Here is a 24,229-nt window from a genome sequence, read left to right as displayed (position 1 = left end):
GCAATCCCATCTCCAACTTGAACCAGTCTGTTGTTCTCTAGATCCACAATCACACAATGCAACTCCTTCTGACCTTCTCTATACTTCTTTATTAACATTCTCAAAGCAAATACTGCACTTGTGGTTGCTCACAGATGGTCACCTCTTCTCTCAGCCTGCTTCCACTACTCTTTCCTATAACTTCATGGTGTGACTGATCAACTTTATTCCTGTGTAGTTACTGCAGGTCTGCACATCTCCCTTATTCTTAAAGATCGGCACCAGCACACTCCTTCTCCATTCCTCAGGCATCCTCTCACCTTCCAATATCCTGTTGACTAATCTTTTTAAAAACTTCACTGCCATCTCTCCCAAACATCTCTATGCTTATACCGGTATGTCATCTGGTCCAACCGGCTTTCCATTCTTCATCCTTTTAATCGCTGCTCTCACTTTCTCCTTACTAATCCTATCCATTTCCTGCTTCACCATCTCCACACCATCCAACCTTTTCTCTCTCTTTCATTTTCCTCGTTCATCAGCTGCTCAAAATACTCCTTCTCAACACACTCTCCTCACTAGTCAACACATTTCCATCTCCATCCTTTATTGCTCTAACTTGCAGCACATCCTTCCCAGCTCCCAGTCTTTTTGTTTTGTTCTCTTTCCTTAGTGTCCAACTTCTCATACAGCTCCTCATATGCCTTTTCCTTGACTTTCACCACATCCCTCTTCACTTGCTGCCACATCTCCTTGTACTCCTGCCTACTTTTCTCATCTCTCTGTCGATCCCAATTCTGTTTCGCCAACCTCTTAGTCCTTATACATTTCTGCACTTACTCATTCCACCACTACGTCTCTTTGTCTTCTTTTTTTTCAGAAGTCACACCAAGTACTTTCCTAGCTAAAAATCCTAATCATCCAGCACTTCTTCACCACCAAACACATTCCTCTCCTCAAAGCCATACCAACCATCACCTTCTCATCAACTCTTTTCCCTTCACCAACATGGCTATTAAAGTCTGCACCAATCACCAATCTTTCCTAGATTCACTCTCCACCACTTCATCTAACTCACTCGAGAATTTTTAATTCCCCTCCATCTCACAGCTTACTTGCAGAACATAGGCACTGATGACATTTATCATCACACCTTCAACTTCCAACCTCACATTCATCACGTCTTCAAGTTTCGAGTCAAGTTTATTATTATAGGGCTTTTCACAACAGACGTTGTCTCAAAGAAGCTTTACAGAAATCAACAGTTAAGGTGAATGGTGTTCATTTATCCCTGATGAGCAGCCGTGGCGACTCACCTATCACCTATCAACACCTATCCACTACACTCTTACTGTACTCTTCATTCAGGGTCACACCATTTCTCTTTCCAACAACAACAACAACAACAACAACAATAATAATAATAATAATAATAATAATAATAATAATAATAATAATAATGAATAAAAATGATGTGGATGAAAATTAATAAATAAATTAATAATAATAATATTAATAATAATAGATAAAAATAATTGTGTTGATAAAATTTTTAATAATAATAATAATAATAATAATAATAATAATAATAATAAAACCTTAATTTCATACATTTAAAATGCAGCTCACAGTGAACAATAAAAATAAAAAGCAAAGAAACCTCTTAGTAAGGGGAGGAGATAGAGTGTGTGTGTGTGTGTGTGTGTGTGTGTGTGTGTGTGTGTGTGTGTGTAGAGGAAGAAAGGAGGCGGGAAGGAGAAACAAAGAGGAATGCTGTGATGTCACTCTCTACCACACCACTCATACAAAGGCGTGAAACACACATGCACACACACACACTCTCTTTCACACACCAGTCCACTCAAACACAATCCAACTCCTGTTGACTCTCTTATTCTGGATGTAAGTAAATGTTTGCTTCTTTTCTTTTACTAAGAAATAATAATGCTTTTAGTCTTTTAACTTCTTCATAGCTTTACTTTGTTTTTGTGTTTGCTGCCAGTCCTTTTTGTATTTGCTGAACATGTGAATGTTTCACTCTTTGCTGTAGTCCATTGTTTGTCTCAGCTGAATGTTTCTGCAGGTTGCACAGCTTTTTCCTGCTTAGTTTTGGGATTAAGCCCTTGAGCTTTTTTTTGAAGATTGTTCCAGAGGCTGTAGTTGAGTTTATGTAAGAAAACAACAACAAGTTGCAGTGTTTCACTTTAAATTGCTTTGTTTGCTCTGTGAAAAGCTCAGGAGGACAAGGGTACACGTGGTGAAGTTTACTTTTGAGACGAGGCCTGTTTAAAAGGCGTAGGGAGGTTTTCTGATGTGGGTAACTAGCAGACAAAGAGTAAGAAAAACTGCAATTGGAGACTGCAGGCGGATCCTGTAAACTGTGCAAACCAGACCAGCAACTAGCCAGTGGATGAATGGATAATGAGGAATGAGTAAATAAACAACTGAGTAAGAGTAATGAGACACTCAACAGCAGGCCAGAGAGAGAGAGGACAGAGGACAGAAAGAACAGAAACTGGCCTGTAGTATAACAGACTGTCTTTTGTCACCATGCACAGAGGTCATGAAAGCCAGCTGGGATCATATGAGCCAGAGGTCACTGTCACAAACCCTGCACAGTCCCTAAATGAGCACTTGTGAACAGACAATGTGTCTCTTTACTACTCTGTCTCCCTTGTGTCCATCTTATCCTGCAGGCACGATTAGCCAAACACAGAGGGCAAACTTTTTTCCAGCCTTTGTGGTTCAAAAAAAGCAGGTCTGATTTGCTTTGTGAGGAGTTTGGGAACGGTTATTTTTGCAAGCCAGACAGGATAATGTTACATTGGGGTTAAAGATAAGTTCAAGCCGGCAACTCGCAAGCTAAACATCATTATTTAATAGTTTGCATCCTTGAGTAGCATTACAATGTATTCGTACCAAGACAGATAACAAAGTCTCCGGTTTAGCCAAAGTCACAACAAGGCAAGATTTGACTGACAACCTGACCAACAATTTTACATTGTGCCCTTATAGTGTTTGTGTCTAAACTTAGCGGCTGATACATTTTTTAGCATGCTATCACACACTATAAGCTTTAATTAGCTGCTTTAACTAAAGTGCACACATTTCATTTTGATCTACAGTGAATTGATATGAATTCAGCAATCGAGACAATAGCAGCACTAATATTTAAATGCAGGACCCTCAGTGGTCACCTGACGGTCTGTGTATTGGTTTTACATTAAATACGAACAACAAATGAAGGAAGATTTGCAGATATTCTCGTAAACTATAAGGAAGTACATTGTAAGCCTGTATTGAGTAATACTCCAAACCTGAGTTACTGTTTGCTTTGGTGGCATTTTGTTTAATAGATTAAACACGGTTCATGATATTTAACTGCATCCTGTTGGGTTTTCAAGCGATTGAAACTGTCGTACTGTAAGCACATATTATGTAGCTTCTGCCTTAATAGCACAATATTAGCTTCAGTGTTGGTACATACATAGATTTCAAGTACAATGTTTGTTTATATGAAGATCAGTTTGAAAGAATAATGTATTGTGTTTTCAGTATTCAGCTATGCTGATCTTGTGCCAGCTGTAGCCTCTGATTTTTGCTTTTGGCTGACAGGAGTAGAAGTCAGTGCTGCTATTGTTGCAAATTCACCTCAAGGTTGTATGTCCGGAGATGGTTTTTTTTGCATTTTTGTTTCTAACCTCTCACAGCAACAAGGCTCAGAACAGCCACTCACTGTGTTAGTGTGTTTCCTCCCACCTTCATGATTTTGTGTAAACACTAGAAAACATTGTGTGTGAAAATCCCTGGAGATTTCTAAAATACTCAAACCTGCCCATTCTGGCATTAAGAACCATGCAAGGGTCAAAGTCACAGGTCATAAATTTCGCTCATTATGATGTCTGGTTATATGATCGATGTGTGTGCGCATGTTATAATGCATTGTTCTGCTGCCATATGATTGGCTGATTTATATAAGGTACATTGGTACAAGTGTTCCTGTCAAAGAAGTATTCTGGTTACTTGTAGGGCTACTTTTTGGTTTGGGAACCTTAAACAAAGACTCTCACAGTTTGGTACTAGAACCTGCACTACTTTTAGCGTACTTTCATACACATTACATTTTGCATTGGTAGTGATGTTAGACTTTTAAAGGATTTATCCAAGGGGTGTGAATTTATTAATTTATATGGGTTTGATTAAAGCAATGGGGTGGTTGCTATTGCCAACGTGTTTTTTCTGGTGGAAAGTGGAACAGCCTGTACCCAGGTTCAGTCCTGGGTCTGAATGGGTTTCCTATGTTTGTTTGTTTTTTTTTCCCTGCCTCCCAAACTCTTCCTGGTAAGTGGCTCTGTGACTCTAAACTGCATATCGTCGTATATGTTTGCGAATGGTTTCACCATGGGGCATTCCCATTTTATGCAAATTGTCCCTAGGATCTACAATGACCCTGAAAATGAGAAAGCGGCATTTAAATATGAACGAATAACAAGTTCGATTATTGAAAAAGTCAATCTGTGGCATTTACTCACAAACCTTTTGTAATGAAACTGTTCTATCATGAGTTAAAAAGAAAAGGAAGTAAATGAGGCCCACCAACTAACTACAGTGCTGTAATTGATTCCTTTTCCTCTTCTTGTTTCCTGTCAGAAAACACAAATATATCCGGCAATCGTGTGTGCCAGGAATGAGCAGAGCCCCAGCATTTTCATCCATCCACAGGGGGATATGTGCTGTTCTCTTCTAAGAAGAGGAAAAGGAAGAGGATAAAACCTTGAACAATCAGATTTGCAGCAGTGCTTCCTGTTTACCTGCGATCACACACTCGTGTTTACTAAGAATTTGCACCATACCCCCCAGTACACACTCTTGCGCGCACACACACACTCCATAATGCTGCAGCAAATTCTTTCAAACATGTACATCGATCCGGAAATCCTGGAGGCGCTGAACGAGGAGCAGAAGAAGACGCTCTTTCTGAAGATGAGAGAAGAGCAAGTGCGCCGCTGGAAGGAGAGAGAGGAGAAGGAGGAGAGGGAAGGAAAGATGGAAAAGACCAGACCAAAAAAAGGTTAGGGTTTTTTTTTTATTTTTTTCCACTCATGGGACATCTGTTGTGTCTACCAGTACCAAGCATTGTAAAGTACGGCCTTCCAAACTATCAGCTACACTTTGGAGAACATGCAAACAAAGGGAACAGTGGCAAGATAATGTTTGGATTTTTTGCCTGTTCCTAGATCTTTAGACAGTAGAGCATGAGCAACATTATGTCCTCAGTCAAGGCAAAACACATTACAGCATATCAGAACATCATGTGCATTCATCAGATGTGAGGGTTTATCTCATCACAGCCTGTGGGATCTGACAGGAAATATGCTTTTGCATATTTGTTTTTTAAATGCTTAAATTTTTACCTCAGGGATGCTTTATGTGCTCTAAGATGTTTTCCAAATCCTGACCTGTTTTCCTGAATGCTTAGGGGTTTTGTATGCTATAAGTGTGTTGGGTATCACAGATATTTTGCCATTATTTTGAGTGAAAATGTGGTCATTTAAAAAAATTGTTCAAGATTATAGTAGCAGAAAAATGTAAAATTGTTAAAATCCTCTTAAATGCCCTGTACTCCAAAAGATGGAGCCTCTTAGTTGTGCATTTCACACATGAACTTGTGCGACTGTGATTACATGACAATTAGAGGATTTTTTTTTTTAACCTAATTATGCCCTGAATTTGAATATTGGTTAATTTTTTTATTATGAAAGACCAGAAAAATATTCTCAAGCCAGTCATTTTTTTGCATACCATTTTCAGTCTTTGCACTGTTAACCGAACTCTGTTTCAAATACCGTTCAAGTTTACCATATCTCTCTCACGCTCCATCCCTCGCGGTCTACTTGCACTTCAGACTAAAGGTTTGACACCTTGTGTGCCTTACAGGTTTAAAACGTTCCTATTTGTAATTAATTTCTGAAAAGGCTACTGTGAGAAGTTCGCTCGGAGTGCACACGGCAGGGAGTGCATCGGCTTGAATAGAGGAGGGATGTGTGGAATGCAAAGCATCTCGCCTGCAGGATATCTTGGGGAACGTTGGGGACGTGTTCCTCAGGAAAGAAAACAGGCAGCGGGTTAGAACAGAATCTGGAACGTCCACATTTCTGAGCTCTGCCGACTTTTTTTTAGAAACTGGTGATTGTTTAGTGGCAGGCGGCCTATAAATGGATGCTTTGTGTTTCTTATATACCATTTGGTTTATGACTTGGGCTTGGGTGAATCTCGAGTATTGTTGAGCTTGGGACAGTTCACGTCATTGCTTAATCATCCTGGGTTTTTTTTTGTTTTTGCTTATTAGTGTGTCTGTGTAGCATGGTTAATTATTTTTTTAAATCAGTTTCTGCTATGCATCATCGTTGCATCACTGATCTGACCAGACAGTGAATCAGCATGAGGATGAAACATGACCCGGTTGAAAACCCCGCTGATGAGTTGTGTACATAGTAGTGCGAAACTGGAGTTTGCACCTGTCCTATTCCACAACAAATAAAAACCTTTAAAAAAAAAAAAAAAAAAAGCCCAATAAACCTACAAATCCCACATTCTCAACTATTACACCATAAAGCCTAAAAACAGAACACCTGCTATATGGCATGTTGTCAAATATCTTCAAAATGTGCAAGCAAGACCTTTAAATGTTTCAGCCTGAGATTACGTGCTCAATGGTTCTCCATTCTTTCCTTTTTTTAAAACCTGTCTGTCTATCTGTCTGTCTGTCTCAGCCTGGACGTTATGTACCATGGCTTTATGCCTCAGGCTGAAACACAATAGCTGCTGCTCAAACGTTCAAACACACAAACGAGTTGTGTGTGTTTTTAAAACCACTGACCCGCTCGGCAGCAGGACGACACTTAGGTGCGCACACGCCCTCATTATTCAAAAGCACAAAGGCCCCGGTCTTCACACGTGCTCGCTTGTGTGTTTACAAATTGTCAAATCATAATGCTGGACACGCTCATTGCAATGTGACCTGTGCACACCACAAACAGGAAAAAGTTGTGAAAGCACAGGAATTTGAAGTAGATACGAAGAAATCTTAGTAAATAAATAATTCTAAATGGAAAGCTTGCAAGCAACCAACAAGAAATGTCAAAGAAAAAGAATAAAATTAGCAAACTGAAATTAAGTATTAAGTATAGACATAACTTGAAGGGTTGTTAATTTTTCCCTTCACATTTCCTTGTTCTACTGAGGGGGGGGGGATTAAGGCAAAACTGTTCCAGGTTGAAGTGGGTCACCTTGACTGAGTAGAACAAGCCTCCAGTGACATGCATGACTGAAAAGCAGACCTAACATGACCAGTGCTTTTTAAAAATGCTGAATTAAATGGAATGAATAAAGGAATTGAATTTTAGATTATAAAAAAATATATACTGACTTTTTACCCTGTATTGACAAAAATATCAGCCATGATTTTTCCATCCATGAAGCCACAAAGTTGGAGGCACACGATTGTATAGAATGTCTTTGGATGCTGTAGCATGAAATTTTCCATTCACTTGAACTAGGAGACTTAAATCTGCTCCAGCATGAGAATGTCTCAAAGCCAGCTGCATGGAGATACATGGGTTGGAGTGAAAGATCTTGAGTAGCCTGCTATAAAACCATAATGAACATCTCTGGGAAGAATTGCAATGCTGACTGCACTCCAGGCCTCCTCACCCTACATCACAGCATTTGGTAGATGCCCTTATCCCTCATATACAACTGAGCAGCTATGGGGTTAAGGGCCTTGCTCAGGGGCCCAGGAGTAGCAGCTGGGTGAGGCTGGGATTTAAACTTATGATCTTTGGAGAGAAGGTCCAATGTCTAAATCACTCCACCTCAACCACATCTACATCAGTATCTCACTTTACTAATGCCGTCGTGGCTGTCCCCAAAAACTTCCCCGACCACACGCCAAAATCTAGTGGAACATCTTTCTAGAAGATTGGAGATTATTATAACAGCAAATTAGGACTGAACACGGAAAGGAATGTTTCAAAAGCACAACATATGATCAGATGACTACAAACTTTTTCTATAGTGTCTTAGCAGTATCTAATTAGTAGTCATACTCATTAGTCATGTTATTAGTCGATATTTATTATAAGAGATCACTCTCCAGTTGGAGGGTCCTACTTCAATTTTTCCCCATTTTTGCTAATTTGGAGCATCTACGTGAGGTTTGGAGGGGATGAGATGGAGTATCTGAAAGCTGATTCATTCCTAGATGCTAAAGATTAGAGATATGAAGATCATGTGATTTTTGAATAGTGGCAAAGAATTAAGGTTGTGCATTCTTTTCGTTTTTCTCCCTCATTGCTCACATTCATCGATCTTTATCTCGGTATCTTTCTTGTATCACCAGTCACCTGGAGAACCAGGTTTTCTAAGTAAAGATAATATTTTTCGTCCTAAACTCTTCATCTGATATGACCACTTGAGCGCTTTCTGCCTCTCTCTCTCTCTCTCTCTTAAAACCTGCACTATTATGGAATGCTTCTTTGTTTTGTGTTTCACCAAGCTGCCCCTGATGTTTTGAAGGTATCATTAGAGCGTCGCTATGTAAACACAACCGTAATCACACACCATGCGTTTAGACTCTGACGTTACTTTGGGCGCAATATGATCCGTTTGCATCACACCATTATACAGAGCACAATAATCTGAGCACTGTAGATGAGCATAACAACGTAAACAATGTTTCTCAAAATTGCAATTATGGGTCGGTGAAGGAAATTGTGCTGAAAATCTATTTAGTTGTATTTTAGAGTAGAGTTTATGTAGAGTAATTGAATAGTTTGGCTAGCTTGAATAAATTTACTTCACACAGGGTTCAACATTAAAAACAAACATGGAATAATAAAAATAAAATCATCTTGAAGGTGCAGTTTATATATTTGTACAAGTGTTTAAAGTTCTAGATAAAATGTAATAATTCATAAAAAGTTGAGTCGATTAGTTGTCATAACGTGATGATGATGATTTTTTTTTTTTATTAGTTCTACTAGTTCAGATCTACAAAAATGTAACCAGGAACATCTATAGAGTGTGTATGAAAAATATTCAAATGAAATAAGTGAAATTAACACTAAACCTTCTAATATGAAGTTTTAAATATTCTCTGTAATCATAATCAACGAAACTAAGATTGTGTCTATCAACAGATAGATTAGATTCCATTCTCAGGCAAATAATGTCAAATAATAAAAATGAAGGGTGTGAATTATAAATCTGAACTCAATTTTTAAAAAAATCATTATTTTGGGATTTGAGAGACTTTTGATCTGTAGATCTGTCTAGTTTCAAATCTGTAAAACTGTCTGATTTGTTTACTTCTGTTTTACTTTTTTCTGGCCCACAAACAGGCTCCACCCCTCAGTTTTAGCTCTGCACAGTTTTGTTACCTTTTAAGGAAATGGGGACATTGTTTATTCGGAGAAGACCAGGTTGGTAAGGTGCTTGTCATTGCAATTCCAGTTCACCTTACGGGCATCAGAGACTTTAAATATTACAGCATTGTAATAATAATTATGAAGAAGGGAACAGGTTTAAGAGGTCTGGCTAAAAGAAGAACTACATTTGTGTGTGAAGGAGTGGTTCAACTTGTATTTCTGAAGAATGCAGCACCACTAAATGCCAGGCATCATTAAAGTTTCATAAATTAGAAGTGAAAGTATGTTTCACATTTGTTGTATGTTGCACAAACCTGTAAGCAGTTCAGCCAAGTTGGATAAGCACTTTATTTTTATTTTTATTTTTTTTAGATCCACAGTGGAAATATACTGAAACCTAAACCCTCCTCAGCAGTCTCTTTTTTTTTTTTTTTTTTTTTTTAAATAAAGAAAAGGCTCCAAATGTGAAAACTCCAATGAATGAATTTATTCTTCCCTAAGCTCATCAGGCACCAATATAGTTAAAAACGATTTGTTATGATGACTGATGTGCACCTGGTCATCAGCCTCAGCAACTTGTTTGACTTCCTGAGTGCAAAATTCAATTCAGTTGTATTTGTTCAGCACTGTAACAATGGAGCATCACAAAGCAGTTCTACACAAATAAACTCATTCTAAATATAAATGTTAGCATGATAAAATAGACTCTAGATGTTTATCCTTAATGCACAAGCCAGTGCTGAGTGGGGCAAAAACTCTGAGATGAGGAAGAAACCTTGATTGGAACCCAAATTTAAAGGAAATGCATCTGGGTGAAAATGACTAATTACATGTGATGTGTAAAGACAAGGTAGATATCTCGATATGTAAACCTGGGCCTGTTTGGGTTTTCTCTGAATTTTAACTATTTGAACTAATACTCTGAATCGAATGCATGTGTACAAGTTGAAATGTAGATGGTTGGTTGAAAAAGCATTTGTACAAGAGATCAACTGTTGGGAAGGTTTCCTATCGAGCTCGAAGGAGCAATTGTAAGGGAGTTTCACTATCTGGTGTGCGCTGATTAGGAGATTGTACTCGCCCCAGCGTGTCAGTAAAAACACGGTACAGGAGTCAGAACACTCAAACTTTACTGGGTTTCGAATTGATCGTGGGTGATTCTTGCTGTCATCTGTGAGGTTGCTGTTCGGTGGGTTGCGTGATGTCGAATGACCACTTCGGCTCAGTGTTCTGGTCTAAATGGCCTCTTTCTAGGTATTGTTTGTAGAATTTTGAGGAAAATAATTAATTTTATCCATTTTGGAAGTCTGTAATATATATATATATATATATATATATATATATATATATATATATATATATATATATATATATATATATATATATATATATATATATATATATATATATATATATATATATATATATATATATATATATATATATATATATGTGGGAAAAGTGAAGCGCTGTGAACACGTATCCCGGATTCACTGTATGAGAAGCTCTAATTATGTAATTGTATTTTTGTCACCAAGCCTACTATTTGGAATACAGAATTTTTGCCATCACAGTTTTAAAGAAATCAATCACTTGTTGTATCACATCGCCCTCTGCTGGTGTCCTGTGTTTTTTTTTTTTTTTTTTTTTGGGCAGTACCTCTGGCTCTTTAAGTAAATGGTTGTATTTTTTTTTATTACTTTAACACCGATATTTGTGAAATGTAGAGCAGTGATTGAGTTTTGTGTATGGGAGTGATAGGGGAATAAACAACACCTTTCACGAGTGGATTTTTATCAGTGTTTAGTACGAGCGTGTCGTAACTCAAGTGCCAACTCATTTGCGAACGACATCATAAACACTCCTGTCTTTTTCTTCTTCTTCGTATTAAACATTTTTTTTGTTTTTGTTACTATGTAAATAGCTTCCGAATAGCAGCCGAGACGTCACTACATAAGGTGTGATCTCCAGCTACTGTATGTATCTGATGTCATGAGGTAAAGAGTCTTAATGGGTTCTTTTTGTTTTCCTTTTTTTTTTCTTTTTAGCCACGTTTAAGAAAGTGAGCTGGCTGCTGGGACGAGACGGTGACGTGCACGTGCGTGTTATCGGAGAGACCGACGAGTTGAAACAGAGCTCGAAGAAATTTTTCCTGTCAGAATTCCGGACAAAAAACGAGAATGACCTCAACAACACCAACAGGTACAGAGTCACTCGGGGGTAAAAGAGAAGTCATAATTAGCAGGTGTACAGTAGCGAGGATGACGTTGAGGTTATTTTAGTCCTGTTTACGTCAATGGCTTCCGGATCAAGAAAATAACAAGATATGATTGGAGTATGAATGCCAGCTGAAGGATTGTTTTCATTCCAGCTAATTGTGGAGGAAGTAGAAAGGCAGGTTACTTAAGGTTGTTACTTTAATAGAAAGTTATTAATATGCATAAAAAATTTTATTCCAGCATTTCTAAAGGTACATGTTGGATAAATCCAACTGAAATGTTACATTTCTATCACCTCACTTTACCAGCCATATGTAGTTTTCCCTCAAACTGTTACCACAAAATTGGAGGCACCCAATTGGAATGTCTTTGGATGTGGAAGCATTACATTTATTTTTTTCCTTCACTTGAACTAGGAGACCCAAAACTGTTCCAGCATGACGAGGCCTTGATGATGAATTGATGATGCATTAAAATACACTTAAGAATTGAAAATATGGTTTGAAGTGGAAGATCTCCTGCTGTAGAGCTCTGACCTCAACCATATTAATCACCTTTAGTATGAAGGTCAAAGCTGACTGCACCCCAGGCTTCCCCACCTCACCTGCATCAGTACCTGACTTTACTACACCCTTATGGCTGAATGAATACAAATCTCCACAAACGCACTCCACATGTTCCTAGTGAAACATCTTCCCAGAAAAGTGGAGGTTATTATAAAAAGCAAGTGGCAACTAAATGTGGAGCAGGATGTTCAAAAAGCACATATGAATGTCATGGTCAGGGGTCCACAAACTTATTGTTTATATATTGTATTTTAATGCATCATTAATTCTTTTAATAAGAAATTTCCCTTTATTTGAAATATATCAGAACTATATATTGTATGATTTAGTTGTATAATGTAATTGTAAGTGTGGCTCTTGTTAATGGAGGCTCCCAGCATTTCTGTAGAATTGACTGTGAAGAAAATATTTACTAAAGTATATTTATATTTGGTGAGAAATCCTTCACCACGTTGTTCTGTATCTACAGTACAAAACTGAAGCAGGTCCCACCAGACAGGTGCTGTTCGATAGTTTAGAGAAAAACGGCGTCTTTTGAATTTCCTCCTTTTACATCCAGCAGTGATAAATTCTCACAGCAGTGTTTGTCTCTGAACAGACCTCAGACTACTGGATATCTCAAAAGCAACCTGGAAAACCAAGCGATCCAGCAGGACAGCAAATCCGGGATAGAGCTACTGCTTAAGGTTTGTACACATGCACTAGTTTCATTTCATTTCATCTATATTTGAACCTTAAATCTATAACAGAAATTATGCAACACACGTGTCACCCAACAACATTTGAGAAACATGAACAGAAGATGAATCTGAGGATGAAATTACGTTTTACATGCTCCTATGCTGTGTGTGTAGGGATGGGGGACAAAATCTTTGAATAGTTTGTTTAAAAAGCACATATTAATCTTATGGTCATGTGTCCACAAACTTTTGTCCATACCATGTATGTTTCAGCAGATAATCGTTTCATATCTATACTGACTGAACCCTGATTATTATTATATTATAAAATGTATTATATTGTACTGAAATTACAATATAAAATAATTGCAAAATTATCAATTAATAAATATACTTAATAAAAAAATTTTTTTTTAAACAATTTCATTATCATTAACATGGGTTTTTTTGGTGTGTTTTGTATATTGGGTAGTAAAAGTATCTGCTCTACTTTACTTTATAGTAGATCACTTTATCTCTACACTCACAGTACCCAGTCTCTGAATGTATGCTCCCCTACATGGTTACATTAACAGAACGCAGACGTGATCAACTACTCAGACGCTGTTCCAGACTTCCAGAAACACCACAATAACCACTCTATAGAGGAGCTGAAGAGCCAGAAGGATGACTCTTTGTATCTGAGCGCACCCAGGATGGACAGAGAGCCGTCTGTATTGGCGAGACTGAACCAGTTCGGTTTACAGAAAAGCAGCATGATCGAAGACGAACAGGAAAGAGGTAAAGAGTGCAGAGATCGAATGCTAAGTTCAATAAAATGTGTAAGGGAACGAGGAAGAATCTCTCATGCGGGCAGAAGGGAGGGTGGGGTGCAAGGGAGGCCTTGTTCATTAAAATCATAGCATATCACAAGTTCATACACCTTTGGTAACCTGATTCTCAGTACAGCTGAATAAAATGACTCATTTTGTTTCATATTTTGCAAACTAGAAGCGACCACGTGTGTGTTAGCAAAGCAGAAGTCAGAATTCCTTAAAGAGAATGCACACTGATACCTCAAACATGCGTTTCATGGTCAACCATTAAATTACCGCAGTCACAATTGGAAATATGGCACAATATAAGAATCAGAATAATACTCTTGTTCCGAGTCTTGGAGCTTGTGATTGATTGAAAATTCTATTAAGAAATGACTGCCATCTAGTGGATATATAGTGGAACGACATCTGACATATTATTACTAAGCTGTCTTTTTCCCCTCAGTGACATAAAACTAGTTAAATTCGAACCCAATTTTTGCTCGTGGAGAACTTCTTCCAAAAAAAAAACTACAACCTGATTAATAGTCATGTGTAATAAATCAGGACTGTGAATGAGAAGCATCCCCAGCCTCTAGCGAAACCATACAACTGATCTCGGAGCAGAGCAAACCTGCATCTTGCATTCGTTTTCCTCAGCCTGGTCTAATTCTGCCACGACACCGCAGACGCTGCTTCCTGTAATAGAGCTCACACGGTTAGTCCCTAGTTAGTCGAGTTCGTCTGGCTGCTCGGTAAATTTTTAGCTCCATCTGCAATGTTGTGCAACTGATCACGGCCCACGGCTGTGACCCGAGGAGACGCCGAACTCTCCCAAAATATTCCTGTAGTTTCCTCTTAAATAATATCACTGTCACAGAAACATGGAAACTTGTAGCTCCTGATTATACATGCATGTAGAACCCGGAGGTGTGATTTCTTTTTTTTTTTATAATGTACAAAACAGCCCAATTGAAAAATGTCTAAATTATTATCCGAATACTGAAATTGTGTTTTTGTATTCATGTTTTGAGCAGTTTTTTATATTTGATGGCCGTTTCAATATTTGAAGCCTTTTAAATGATGTTTTTTTAAATTGAAAGTATTTAATCGAATATTTGCATTTGTTGGCAATTATATTTCATATTCAGTGGCATTTCAATGAGTTGATTGCTATAATAATAATAATAATAATAATAATAATAATACAGTTGTACAGGACACATCCAGATATCTTCACTCTTCTTGTTTTGCCCCGTGGAATTAGATTGTGGTTGTATAAAGACCTGCCGGATGTGCGTTTGTCTAGTAAAGTGGAAAACTACACATTTCCCATTTGTTTTGAGAAAGGCAGTGTTGACCTTCAAAATCTGGTAAACCAGAAACTGGGACCGTCTCACAAAGTCTGCAAAATGATCTCTGACCCTGTTAGTTCAGCATCAGACTCATTATATAAAGCACATCTGTGCATTTTACTACTTTTATCAGTTCTGTATCATTTTACCTTCATTTAGAGCAAGAACTTCAGCTGGTGTGTGTGTCAGAGAGAGAGAGAGAGAGAGGAGACAGAAAAGACTTACACCCTAGTCTCCATGGCGACAGCCTAACACAGTTACAGGGTCAGGGATGCGGTGGATGGACAGAGACACATTAAGAGGAAGTACAGATCAAAGGGCAGACACAGACCGAGGAACTAGGAGAAAGACAGAAATAAAATGGAGAGAGAGAGAGAGAGAGAGATTGCGTCTGTGCGAGACGAGTGAGGAGAGAAGCGGGTGAATGGGAGCTGTAGGGTGCATCGTGTCAGCTCGGGAAAAAATAAAGCATTCATGAGCGAGAGGGGAGACAGAAATGAGAGAGAGAGAGAGAGAGAGAGAGAGAGAAAGTGACAGGGAGACAGGGAGAGAGAGTGTCCTTAAGGAAGCTGAAAAAGAGAGAAGGATAAGTGATGGCGAAAGAAAGACAAAGCGAGTGATGGAGTCCTGGAGATCGAGAGCGAGAGAAAGACGGAACGCGAGACAAAGAGTGATGGCTAGCTCTAGGCTCTAAGCCTTCAGGGAGAAGCTAAAAATACAGTCCTTGCCCTCTTCCGGCTGCTACTCAGAATCTGTTTTTTTTTTTTTTTCCATCACCTCCAATCTGGTTGCCCATTCGTTCCATTATTTTTGAACTGATTCACAAACATTATTAATAACATGTTAGCCTAGCCTCTGCTATACTCTGCCTGCATCACTTACAAAACTTTCTATTACATGAGTGTTTCACTATATTCTTTGAATGTGCAATTTCTGGCTATATTAGTTAGCTAGCTATATAACTAGCTAATTAGACAGAGAGAAAGACAAATTTCTTTTTTTTTTTTTCTTTAAATCTAGCACTAAACATTAGCATTAAATAAAATTGATCACTAATAGGGACTGATTAAGTCTAGAATACACAAAAATGTAAGAAATTGACTCGTTACCAAAAAGTTGCTACGAGCTAATAGTAAGATCAAAGAGGAAGCTTTTTTTTAAAGTTTTTTTTATTTCCCTGTCCTTTAGGTGGCAAACATACACACATCCATCACTTAAGTAGAAGTATAGATAAAAGTTGAAGTTCTGACTGCAAGTAAAGAAGTTTGGGCTCTGACATGTACTTAAGTAAAAAGTAGCCATTACTACTTCCTGTTTTAATGTCTCGCTGGTAACTGGACGTCACGTCTTTTTAATATTAGGGCTGTCAATCGATTATAATATTTAATCGTGATTAATCACACGATTGTCACGAGTTAACCTGCGATTAATCGCAACTTAATCTGGCATTTTTCTGTTCTAAATGTACCTTCAATTATTACTTAATTTTTTAATTCTCTAAATAACATGGTGTGGACAAATATTGATGCTTTATGCAAATTTCTGTTAATTATTCGTGAACTCAAACTCAACATAGAGCATAGAAGCAAAGAAGACTAAATGTTATTGTAAACGTTTTAAAGTATTTATGGTGTTTTAAATGATGTAAATGATCAGGACACCAAGCGGAACCGTTGCTATGTTTCCACACGGACGATTAATTAGGTGAACTGGAGAAACTGCATCATATAACTTTCATACGGATTAAATAAGAGAATATTATATTCGGTGTGAATTGGATTATTTAAAAGAATATAGAAATGTTCAGCTTTCTATACATATATTTATTATGTCTATGAGTCAAATATTCACTGAGATTTAGGTTGTTTTATTTGTGTCTGGGAAGACACGAGACAGAGACGGCAGAGAGCGCCCCCTGTCTGTTTGCTTTATTTTACAGAAGCACAGCATTTTTTTGTTATGAGGGTATACATATAAAAGTAGACCCTTTACAGATTCGTATTCGTAGATTATGTATTGCTTTGATCTGTACAATCAAAAAAGACCTAAAAAAAAAAAAAAAAAGGAATTTAAGTTCATTCAGGGGTTGTGAGGAAAAAATGCCACAAAACGTGCCGGTGCGTTTGTCGACCTCAGAGGGTAAATTATTGGATGTGTTGCATCATGGCGGATTTTGGTGGCAATTTGAGACTTGGCGCATCAGAAAAAAAATGCTTACTGATTTGAAAATTTTTTGATGAAGTTTGTTAATTTATTTATTATATCTAAAAAAAAGGATGTTGTAAATAAATGTGTCGCTCTGTAGGTTTTAATGTTGCATCTTTTATATTTAATTATTTAGTTTTTATAAAAATGGTCAAACAGAAATGCACGTTGCATTAATCATGCATTAATAAAAAACATTTTGACAGCCCTAATTGATATATTGATACAAAATGAATCAAAAATTTTGGTTATCTAATAAATGTATCCTGGCTGAACATTAACCATATAGAACACAAGCAGAGGGAAGATGATGATGATGATGATGATGATGATCAGGAATCTGTTCTCAGTCATGTTTACATCACAGACTCCCTCTGTCTCATTCACTTTAACCCCATACTTCTTGTCGCCTTCTGCCTTGCTTGTTGTTCGCTTTTGTAACACTGGTCTATGTCCATGGTGTGTGTGAGAGGCAGGAAATGATACACCAGTGGTAGATTGAAAAAGCTGTGCGATGACCGGAAATAGGTTGATGGGCTGAAAACTGCGTAGAATGAGAAGAAGAAATATTGACCTTTTACCAAATCGATTAAAACTAAAGTAACGAGTCTGTTTTGAAAATTTAAGAAGAAACAGATATTTATGAAAAAATCTAATGAGTAAAATAAATAGTGAAGTAAAGTACTGATACCAGAAAATCTACTGAAGTAGTGTAACGAAGTATTTGTACTTCGTTACTTTCCACCTCCGAGTATAACTGATAGCCCGGCTAACTAGCCTGATGCTACTTTATGGCTAATAGTATTTTCTTCTAGCTATGTTTGCTCACAACAATGCTGCTAATTATGAATAATTAGAGAGAAGGGCTTTTATTTGTCACGTATACACTACAGCATGGTGAAATTCTTTCTTTGCATATCTGGGGTTAGAGTGCAGGTTCTGCCTGATGCACCTGAGAACCTGGTGCAGAGATGGTTAGGGCCTTGCTCAAGGGCCCAACAATGGCAGCTTGACAGAACCCTCGACCTTCTGATCAGTAGCCCAGAGCGTTCACCTTTCCCTTTCTCTTTACTGTAAGTCACAGTTAAAGGTAGTCCAGTTTCATAGCCTACATTAATGTAAATTAATTGTACAGTGAACTCTCTAAGGCTATGCAAAGGCCAGGGGATGTAGAGAATATTTAGTGATAAGTGGATAAGATGTTGGATTTCTAATCAGAAGGTTGTGAGTTCAAATCCCAGCAATGCCATGCCCTCAACCAATCAGTTGCATAAATAAGGTATTCTGTCAAACGAATATTAAAGAATCAATTAATACATCTTTAATCACAAACTGAGGAAGGAAAAACTATATATTGTACAGCTGTTTTGTGTCCCACTTTTTATTAAAGCTTTCTACAAGCAGAGAAGATTTATAGCCAATAAAAACAGCTTATCATTACAAGACCAGGACAGATGATTGAATGTTTGGGTGAGCCTGAGGTTGAGGTTAACCCATGTCATTTCCCAAGTTTTATTGACACACACACACACACACACACACTCACTCTCTCCCTGTTTCTCTCTGCAGGAGTGGTAAACGATCAGGGACTCGGCTCTCCCTTCGTAGGCCGTGTGGCTCAGCTCAGGATGAACTTCAACATGCCGAACACTAAAACCCCCTCACGGTACACAAAACCACCCGTTCCTTCCAAACCGGCTCATCTTCTGGCGGCTGCCTCCGTGAGATAAACTGGGCGATAATGTGGGGTCTGGATAATGGAACGTGATTAAACATACCTGTACATTAATCCTGACACACCCGACACTCTTCAGCTGCATGTACAAATATCAAGACTGTTGTGTCGGACATGAAGGGAAAAAATGCCCCCTGATCTGTGTATTAATTCAGACCGGCTTTCAATCAGTTCACTGCAGCAAGTCGATACACACAGCCTGGACTTTAGCAATACGTCTTTCTTGCTTTTGGTGTCATGCTCACTTTAGATCTGCCAAAACTTTTTTTATATATATATTATTATTATTAAATATACATATTACAATATACATGGTTTTTATATAATGGATAATGTTTTGTACTTGTGTTCTTGAATGTGCTTTGTAAATATGAACAGTGTGTCAAAAATGCTAATAAAAATTTTTGGGTTTCAAAGATTAAATCTTTTTATTTTTTTGTCGATCAGCTCATGATCCATGTGCAAAACGAAGTCCAGCCTTTTTGAATTTTATGATTTTAAGTATCAGGACATAATCAAAATCATTTGTTTTTTAAATCCGTTAAATGCAGCCTCAGATGAACACCACCACATGACACAATACACCGGGTCCTTACTTATTTTCACAAAAATAAAGCTGAAATGGAGAATCCACGTGTGAAAAAGTAAGTACACTTTGATTTAATTGCTTGTAAAACCAGCTTAAACGGAAGTTACTTTTCAATAAGTATCGTTCTTCTGTAAGTCTCTATCAGACGCTCACGTTCTCATGGAAGGATTTTGTTGCAGTTTTGTTTTTTTATTTAGAGCTCTTAAGGTACCTTACCATACAATTCAAACAGGGTCTACTTTCTTTTTCACATGATGGTATATATTTAATTTGATTTATGTTGATAAATACAGTTTGCACTCAAATCTCTCTCTAAAGTTCAAACTAAAATATACAGAAATAATTTGTGGACAAAAGTATTGGGACACCTAACTACCAGCCATATGTGGGCGTTCCCCAAACTCTTACCTCAAATTTGGAGGTGCACAATTGAATCCGTTGTCTCTGAATGAGGTAGCATTCGATTTTCCCTTTCCGACTAGGAAACCCTAACCTGTCCCAGCATGATGATGCTCCTGTGCACAAAGCCAGCTCCATGAAGATATGCTTTACATGTGTTGGAGTAGAAGTTCTTGGTTGGCCTCCTGTAGAGCTCCAACCTCAACCCTTTTCAACAGCTCTGGATTGAATTGGAATGCTGGCTGCAGCCCAGTCCTCCTCACCTCACTTACATCAGTTCCTGAATTTCAATAACATCCTTGTGGCTAAATGAGCACAAATCTCCACAAAATCTAGTGGAGCATTTCCCAGGAGGAGGAGTGAAGGCCATTGTAACAGTAAATGGGGAGTAAATATGTATCAGCATTTTCAAAAAGCACATATGATCACACTTTTGTGACATGCTTCTGTTCAGATGTCTAAATATCATGAATCTCTGAATAGTTGCTCATATGTTCCTGTTTACACAAGTGGTCATTTTAAATTTATAGGACACGGTTCTAAAAAGGGAAATGATTTATAAGCTCACTGAGTTTGCCTTTTGAGTTTGGTTACCTTTGGTTTGCTCACTGGTGAGAAATAATAAGTAGAAGAAGAAGTAAAGATTAAACACAACTGCTAATTAAGGAGATTTGCTGTAAACTCACTCCCTTCTAATTTTTCACACCTTCCGATTAGGTTAAACTTTATTACAAATAGAGACAATGAAATGCAATTAGTATAGAACCAGTAAAGTAAATAAATTAAATGAAATAGTAAAATTATAGTTATAACATTGAACAGGTAAAAATTAAACAGTATGATAAATGTGAGTAGTGCAAATGGAATTTAGGTCAATTAAATAGAAAGTTGGGGTAAAAATATGATGCATGCAGTAGATCCATACAGTAGATACAGATGTGCAAATGGCAATCTAATGTCAGTGGTTGTGTAGTTAAAAAATAAACAGATCATTGAATTAAAGTGCAAGCTAATGGGAGAAGGCTGGGCGTTAGTTCTCACTGTGAGTTCATAATTAGTAGGGCTGAAGGGAAAAAAGGGCTTTGTGTTTTCTTCTCTTTCGGATTCTCCCATTGGGGGTCTTCACAGCGGGTCATCCGTCTCCATACCCCTCTGTCCTGTACATCTGCCTCTTTCAAACCAACTACCTGCATTTCTTCCCTCACCACATCCATAAACCTCCTCCTTCCTCTTTTCCTCCTTCCTGGTGGCTCCATCCTCAGCATTCTCCTACCGATATACCCCACGTCCCTCCTCTGCACATGTCCAAACCATCTCAATCTCACCTCACTCACCTTGTCTCTAAAACGTCCTACATGCACTGTCCCTCTAATAAACTCATTTCTAATCCTGTCCATTGTCGTCACTCCCAACGAAAACCTCAACATCTTCAGCTCTGCTACCTCCAGCTCCACTTCCTGTCTTTTACTCAATGCCACTGTCTCTAAACCATACAACATCTCAGGTCTCACCACAGTCCTATAAACTTTCCCTTTCACTCTTACAGATACTCTTCTATCACAAATCACTCCGGTCACTCTTCTCCACCCACTCCACCCTGCCTGCACTCTTTTCTTCACTTCTCTAACACACTCTCCATTACTATGCATTGTTGACTCTAGGTACCTGAACTCCTCCACTTTCTCCACCTCTTTTCAGTATGAATTTAATGACTGATTAGTATAGGGATACGAGACAGAAAAACAAATACACATTTGAGTTTCAAGCTTTCTTTTATCCATTGTTCAAAAATTATGCATTGCGAACCACAGAACAGCTTTCAAGAAATAGTGGTTATAAAGAACCGTTTTTTTTCCCAGGTGGATGAATCAAATGTTCATCCCCATAGATTTGCTTTCATTCTTAATCAGCAAGAGTTAATAACATGGCATCAGGTTTATAAGGATACAGACTACACTTTCCATCAGCCACTGCACTTCATCACATGATATTTCCACTTGAGTCACATTCACAGATAATGAGCACCAGTGAATTTCTCTCACGTTTTTCTTCCCATGGTGGTTGTTTTCTTCTTCTTGCCCAGGTTATGGTTTCTTTGTTACTTTGTTTTTGTTTTCTTTGGATTCGTTTTTTATATGTACTTCCTTCATCCTCTGTCATACTTACGTGCCATGTGGCCTGTCTTATATATATACAGTATATGTACATTTGTCATATTGGATAAAGTCCCCTAGTGGTAGGAAAAGGTAATATCACCAAAATATACAGGAATCTGTTACAACATTGTACATCTGCAGTCTATATAATCAAAACAGAGTTTTGCACTGATCATCCACGGATTTTCTTATTTTTTTGAACATGATGTCATGTTGAAAAAGCTCACCATGGCATGTAGAAAAACTTTCACAGTGTGTACTTTGTCCTGGTGGACATTGTGAGGTTGCTCTGGAAATCACGCCTCCAGCGTCCTTAGCCTCTTATATGATTGCCGGCAGTCTGGCCTCTGGCGCTGTGCACTTGGACTGGATGCTGTGGCAGGTCTCGCCCAGGTGGACACTGTAGGTCATAAAGTAAGATCGAGGTGGATGACCTAAAGTATATAGCAAGATGTCTCAGTTGTATATTGTGAGTATGCCTGGGACAGAATGTAAAATATTTACATTATTACATATATATACCAATATTTGACCTAAGCTGTTTTATTGTATCCTACATCATGTAACAATGGTTTATATATTTTTGGGAAGCTTCATCTAATCTAACATTAAGAGTATCACTTTCTGACAGGTATTCTAGAGGTCTCCACATATTAATTTAAATTATAAATCTACACTATAACACGCCAGTCAGAGCTTTCAAACCGCATCTGTAGCAAACTGCACAGGCTCAAATATATTAGTGTGAATTTAATACTGTAGCTGTTTTTTCATTCCACAGTTGTTTTTATCACAGATACACTTACAAGGACTTTTCAAGAAAAGCTGGACATCTAAAGGAAAAGGTCGTCCAAAACAATTTAAAACCGTTGTTAATCTTTTTAATGAATCATTTTTACCTTTGTGTTTGCTTTTTCCTTTAAAATGTGCAGAACAAAACACACAATTTGCCTTCTTTTCAAATCCCATAGAAAACCGTAATGCACAAAAAAAAAATGCACAGAAAATCCAGTTGGTAATATTGATGCTTCTGCTAGAGATGATGTATGTGGGAGGTGCAGCTGTGGCTGCAGTGAAAAGATACTTGTTGAATTGTGTTCATTGAGTTTCTTGCTTCAGTAAAGGCATTTATTTATGCTGCATGAGATACCTGTCTGTGATGCAGAGCTGTGTAATACTGTGTTTCTGAATAGTATTGTATTGATTGTTTCCATAGCCATGGCACCATAATGATGGTATCGTAGTAAGACATCCTAGGTGTGAAATGCATGGCCGACCACTGGTAAATACAAATTTATTATGGAGTTCGAATTTCTTCTGCCAAATCTTTAGCTGTTTGAAACAATTTACCAGCCAGGATTTAACTAGAGAAGGAGGAAAAATTCCTGATAATTACAAGTACTGTATAATCACATAATCTACAGTCACAATCAATAAAGTGACAGTTTCAATTTGTTCTGTCACCCAACTGCCCAACATTGCCATTGTATTTATGTATAGGTTTGGTTCGTTTGTTTTGTTTCTAGTTAGTTTTGTGTTGTCCAGAGTAAATTTATGGTTTTTTTTAGAGCACTTTTGTCCTAGAGGAACATTGTTTTGTGTACTTTCACAACTATTTCTTTCGGGAGTTTATCTTTTGGCATCGTCGTGCGTTTAAAAATCACCCGATGGAAGTTTTTTCTCCCGAAGCCGTGCAGCTCAGAACACAGGTGAGGTGCGTTTTTTTTGTTTCCGTCGAATATTGGTCTCATGTTATGGGGTTCAGTTTTTTGGCTTGAAGTTTGTGAAACCGGGAAAAACCCAGGAAAAATTCATTAATTAGCCACTTCGTTGTTTAAGCCGCGGGGTTCAAAACGTGAGAAAAAAGTAGCGGCTTATAGTCTGAAAAATACGGTAAGTAAGTTAAATATAGTTATATACTGTATTCATTAAATTATAGGAGTTACGCATACAGTGAGTGTCCAATATTTTATAATTGTCCTCATAATACAAAAAATACATTTAAAGCTGCTACTAACAAATAACACACAACTAAATCAAATTGAAATGTTATTTGTCACATAAATAACGATACACAGTGCATGTAGTAAAATGCTTCTATGACTGGTCTGGGACATAAAA

The 24,229-nt window shown here is 37.7% G+C and overlaps 1 protein-coding gene across 1 annotated transcript; it reads left to right on the top strand.

Moving 5' to 3' along the window:
* The first annotated feature begins 1,740 nt into the window (after positions 1 to 1,740).
* zgc:92242 (uncharacterized protein LOC436899 homolog) lies at positions 1,741 to 19,380 on the top strand. Its single transcript, XM_046859913.1, has 6 exons — positions 1,741 to 1,881; positions 4,630 to 5,050; positions 11,456 to 11,609; positions 12,791 to 12,878; positions 13,448 to 13,652; positions 18,799 to 19,380. The coding sequence occupies exons 2-6, from the start codon at positions 4,873 to 4,875 to the stop codon at positions 18,957 to 18,959; spliced, it is 786 nt and encodes a 261-aa protein (XP_046715869.1). The 5' UTR covers positions 1,741 to 1,881; positions 4,630 to 4,872; the 3' UTR covers positions 18,960 to 19,380.
* Positions 19,381 to 24,229: the final 4,849 nt, after the last annotated feature.

The sequence above is a fragment of the Silurus meridionalis genome, chromosome 10 (genome assembly GCF_014805685.1).
Source record: "Silurus meridionalis isolate SWU-2019-XX chromosome 10, ASM1480568v1, whole genome shotgun sequence".
Lineage (NCBI taxonomy): Eukaryota > Metazoa > Chordata > Actinopteri > Siluriformes > Siluridae > Silurus > Silurus meridionalis.
This window is presented reverse-complemented; position numbering and strand designations above follow the sequence as displayed.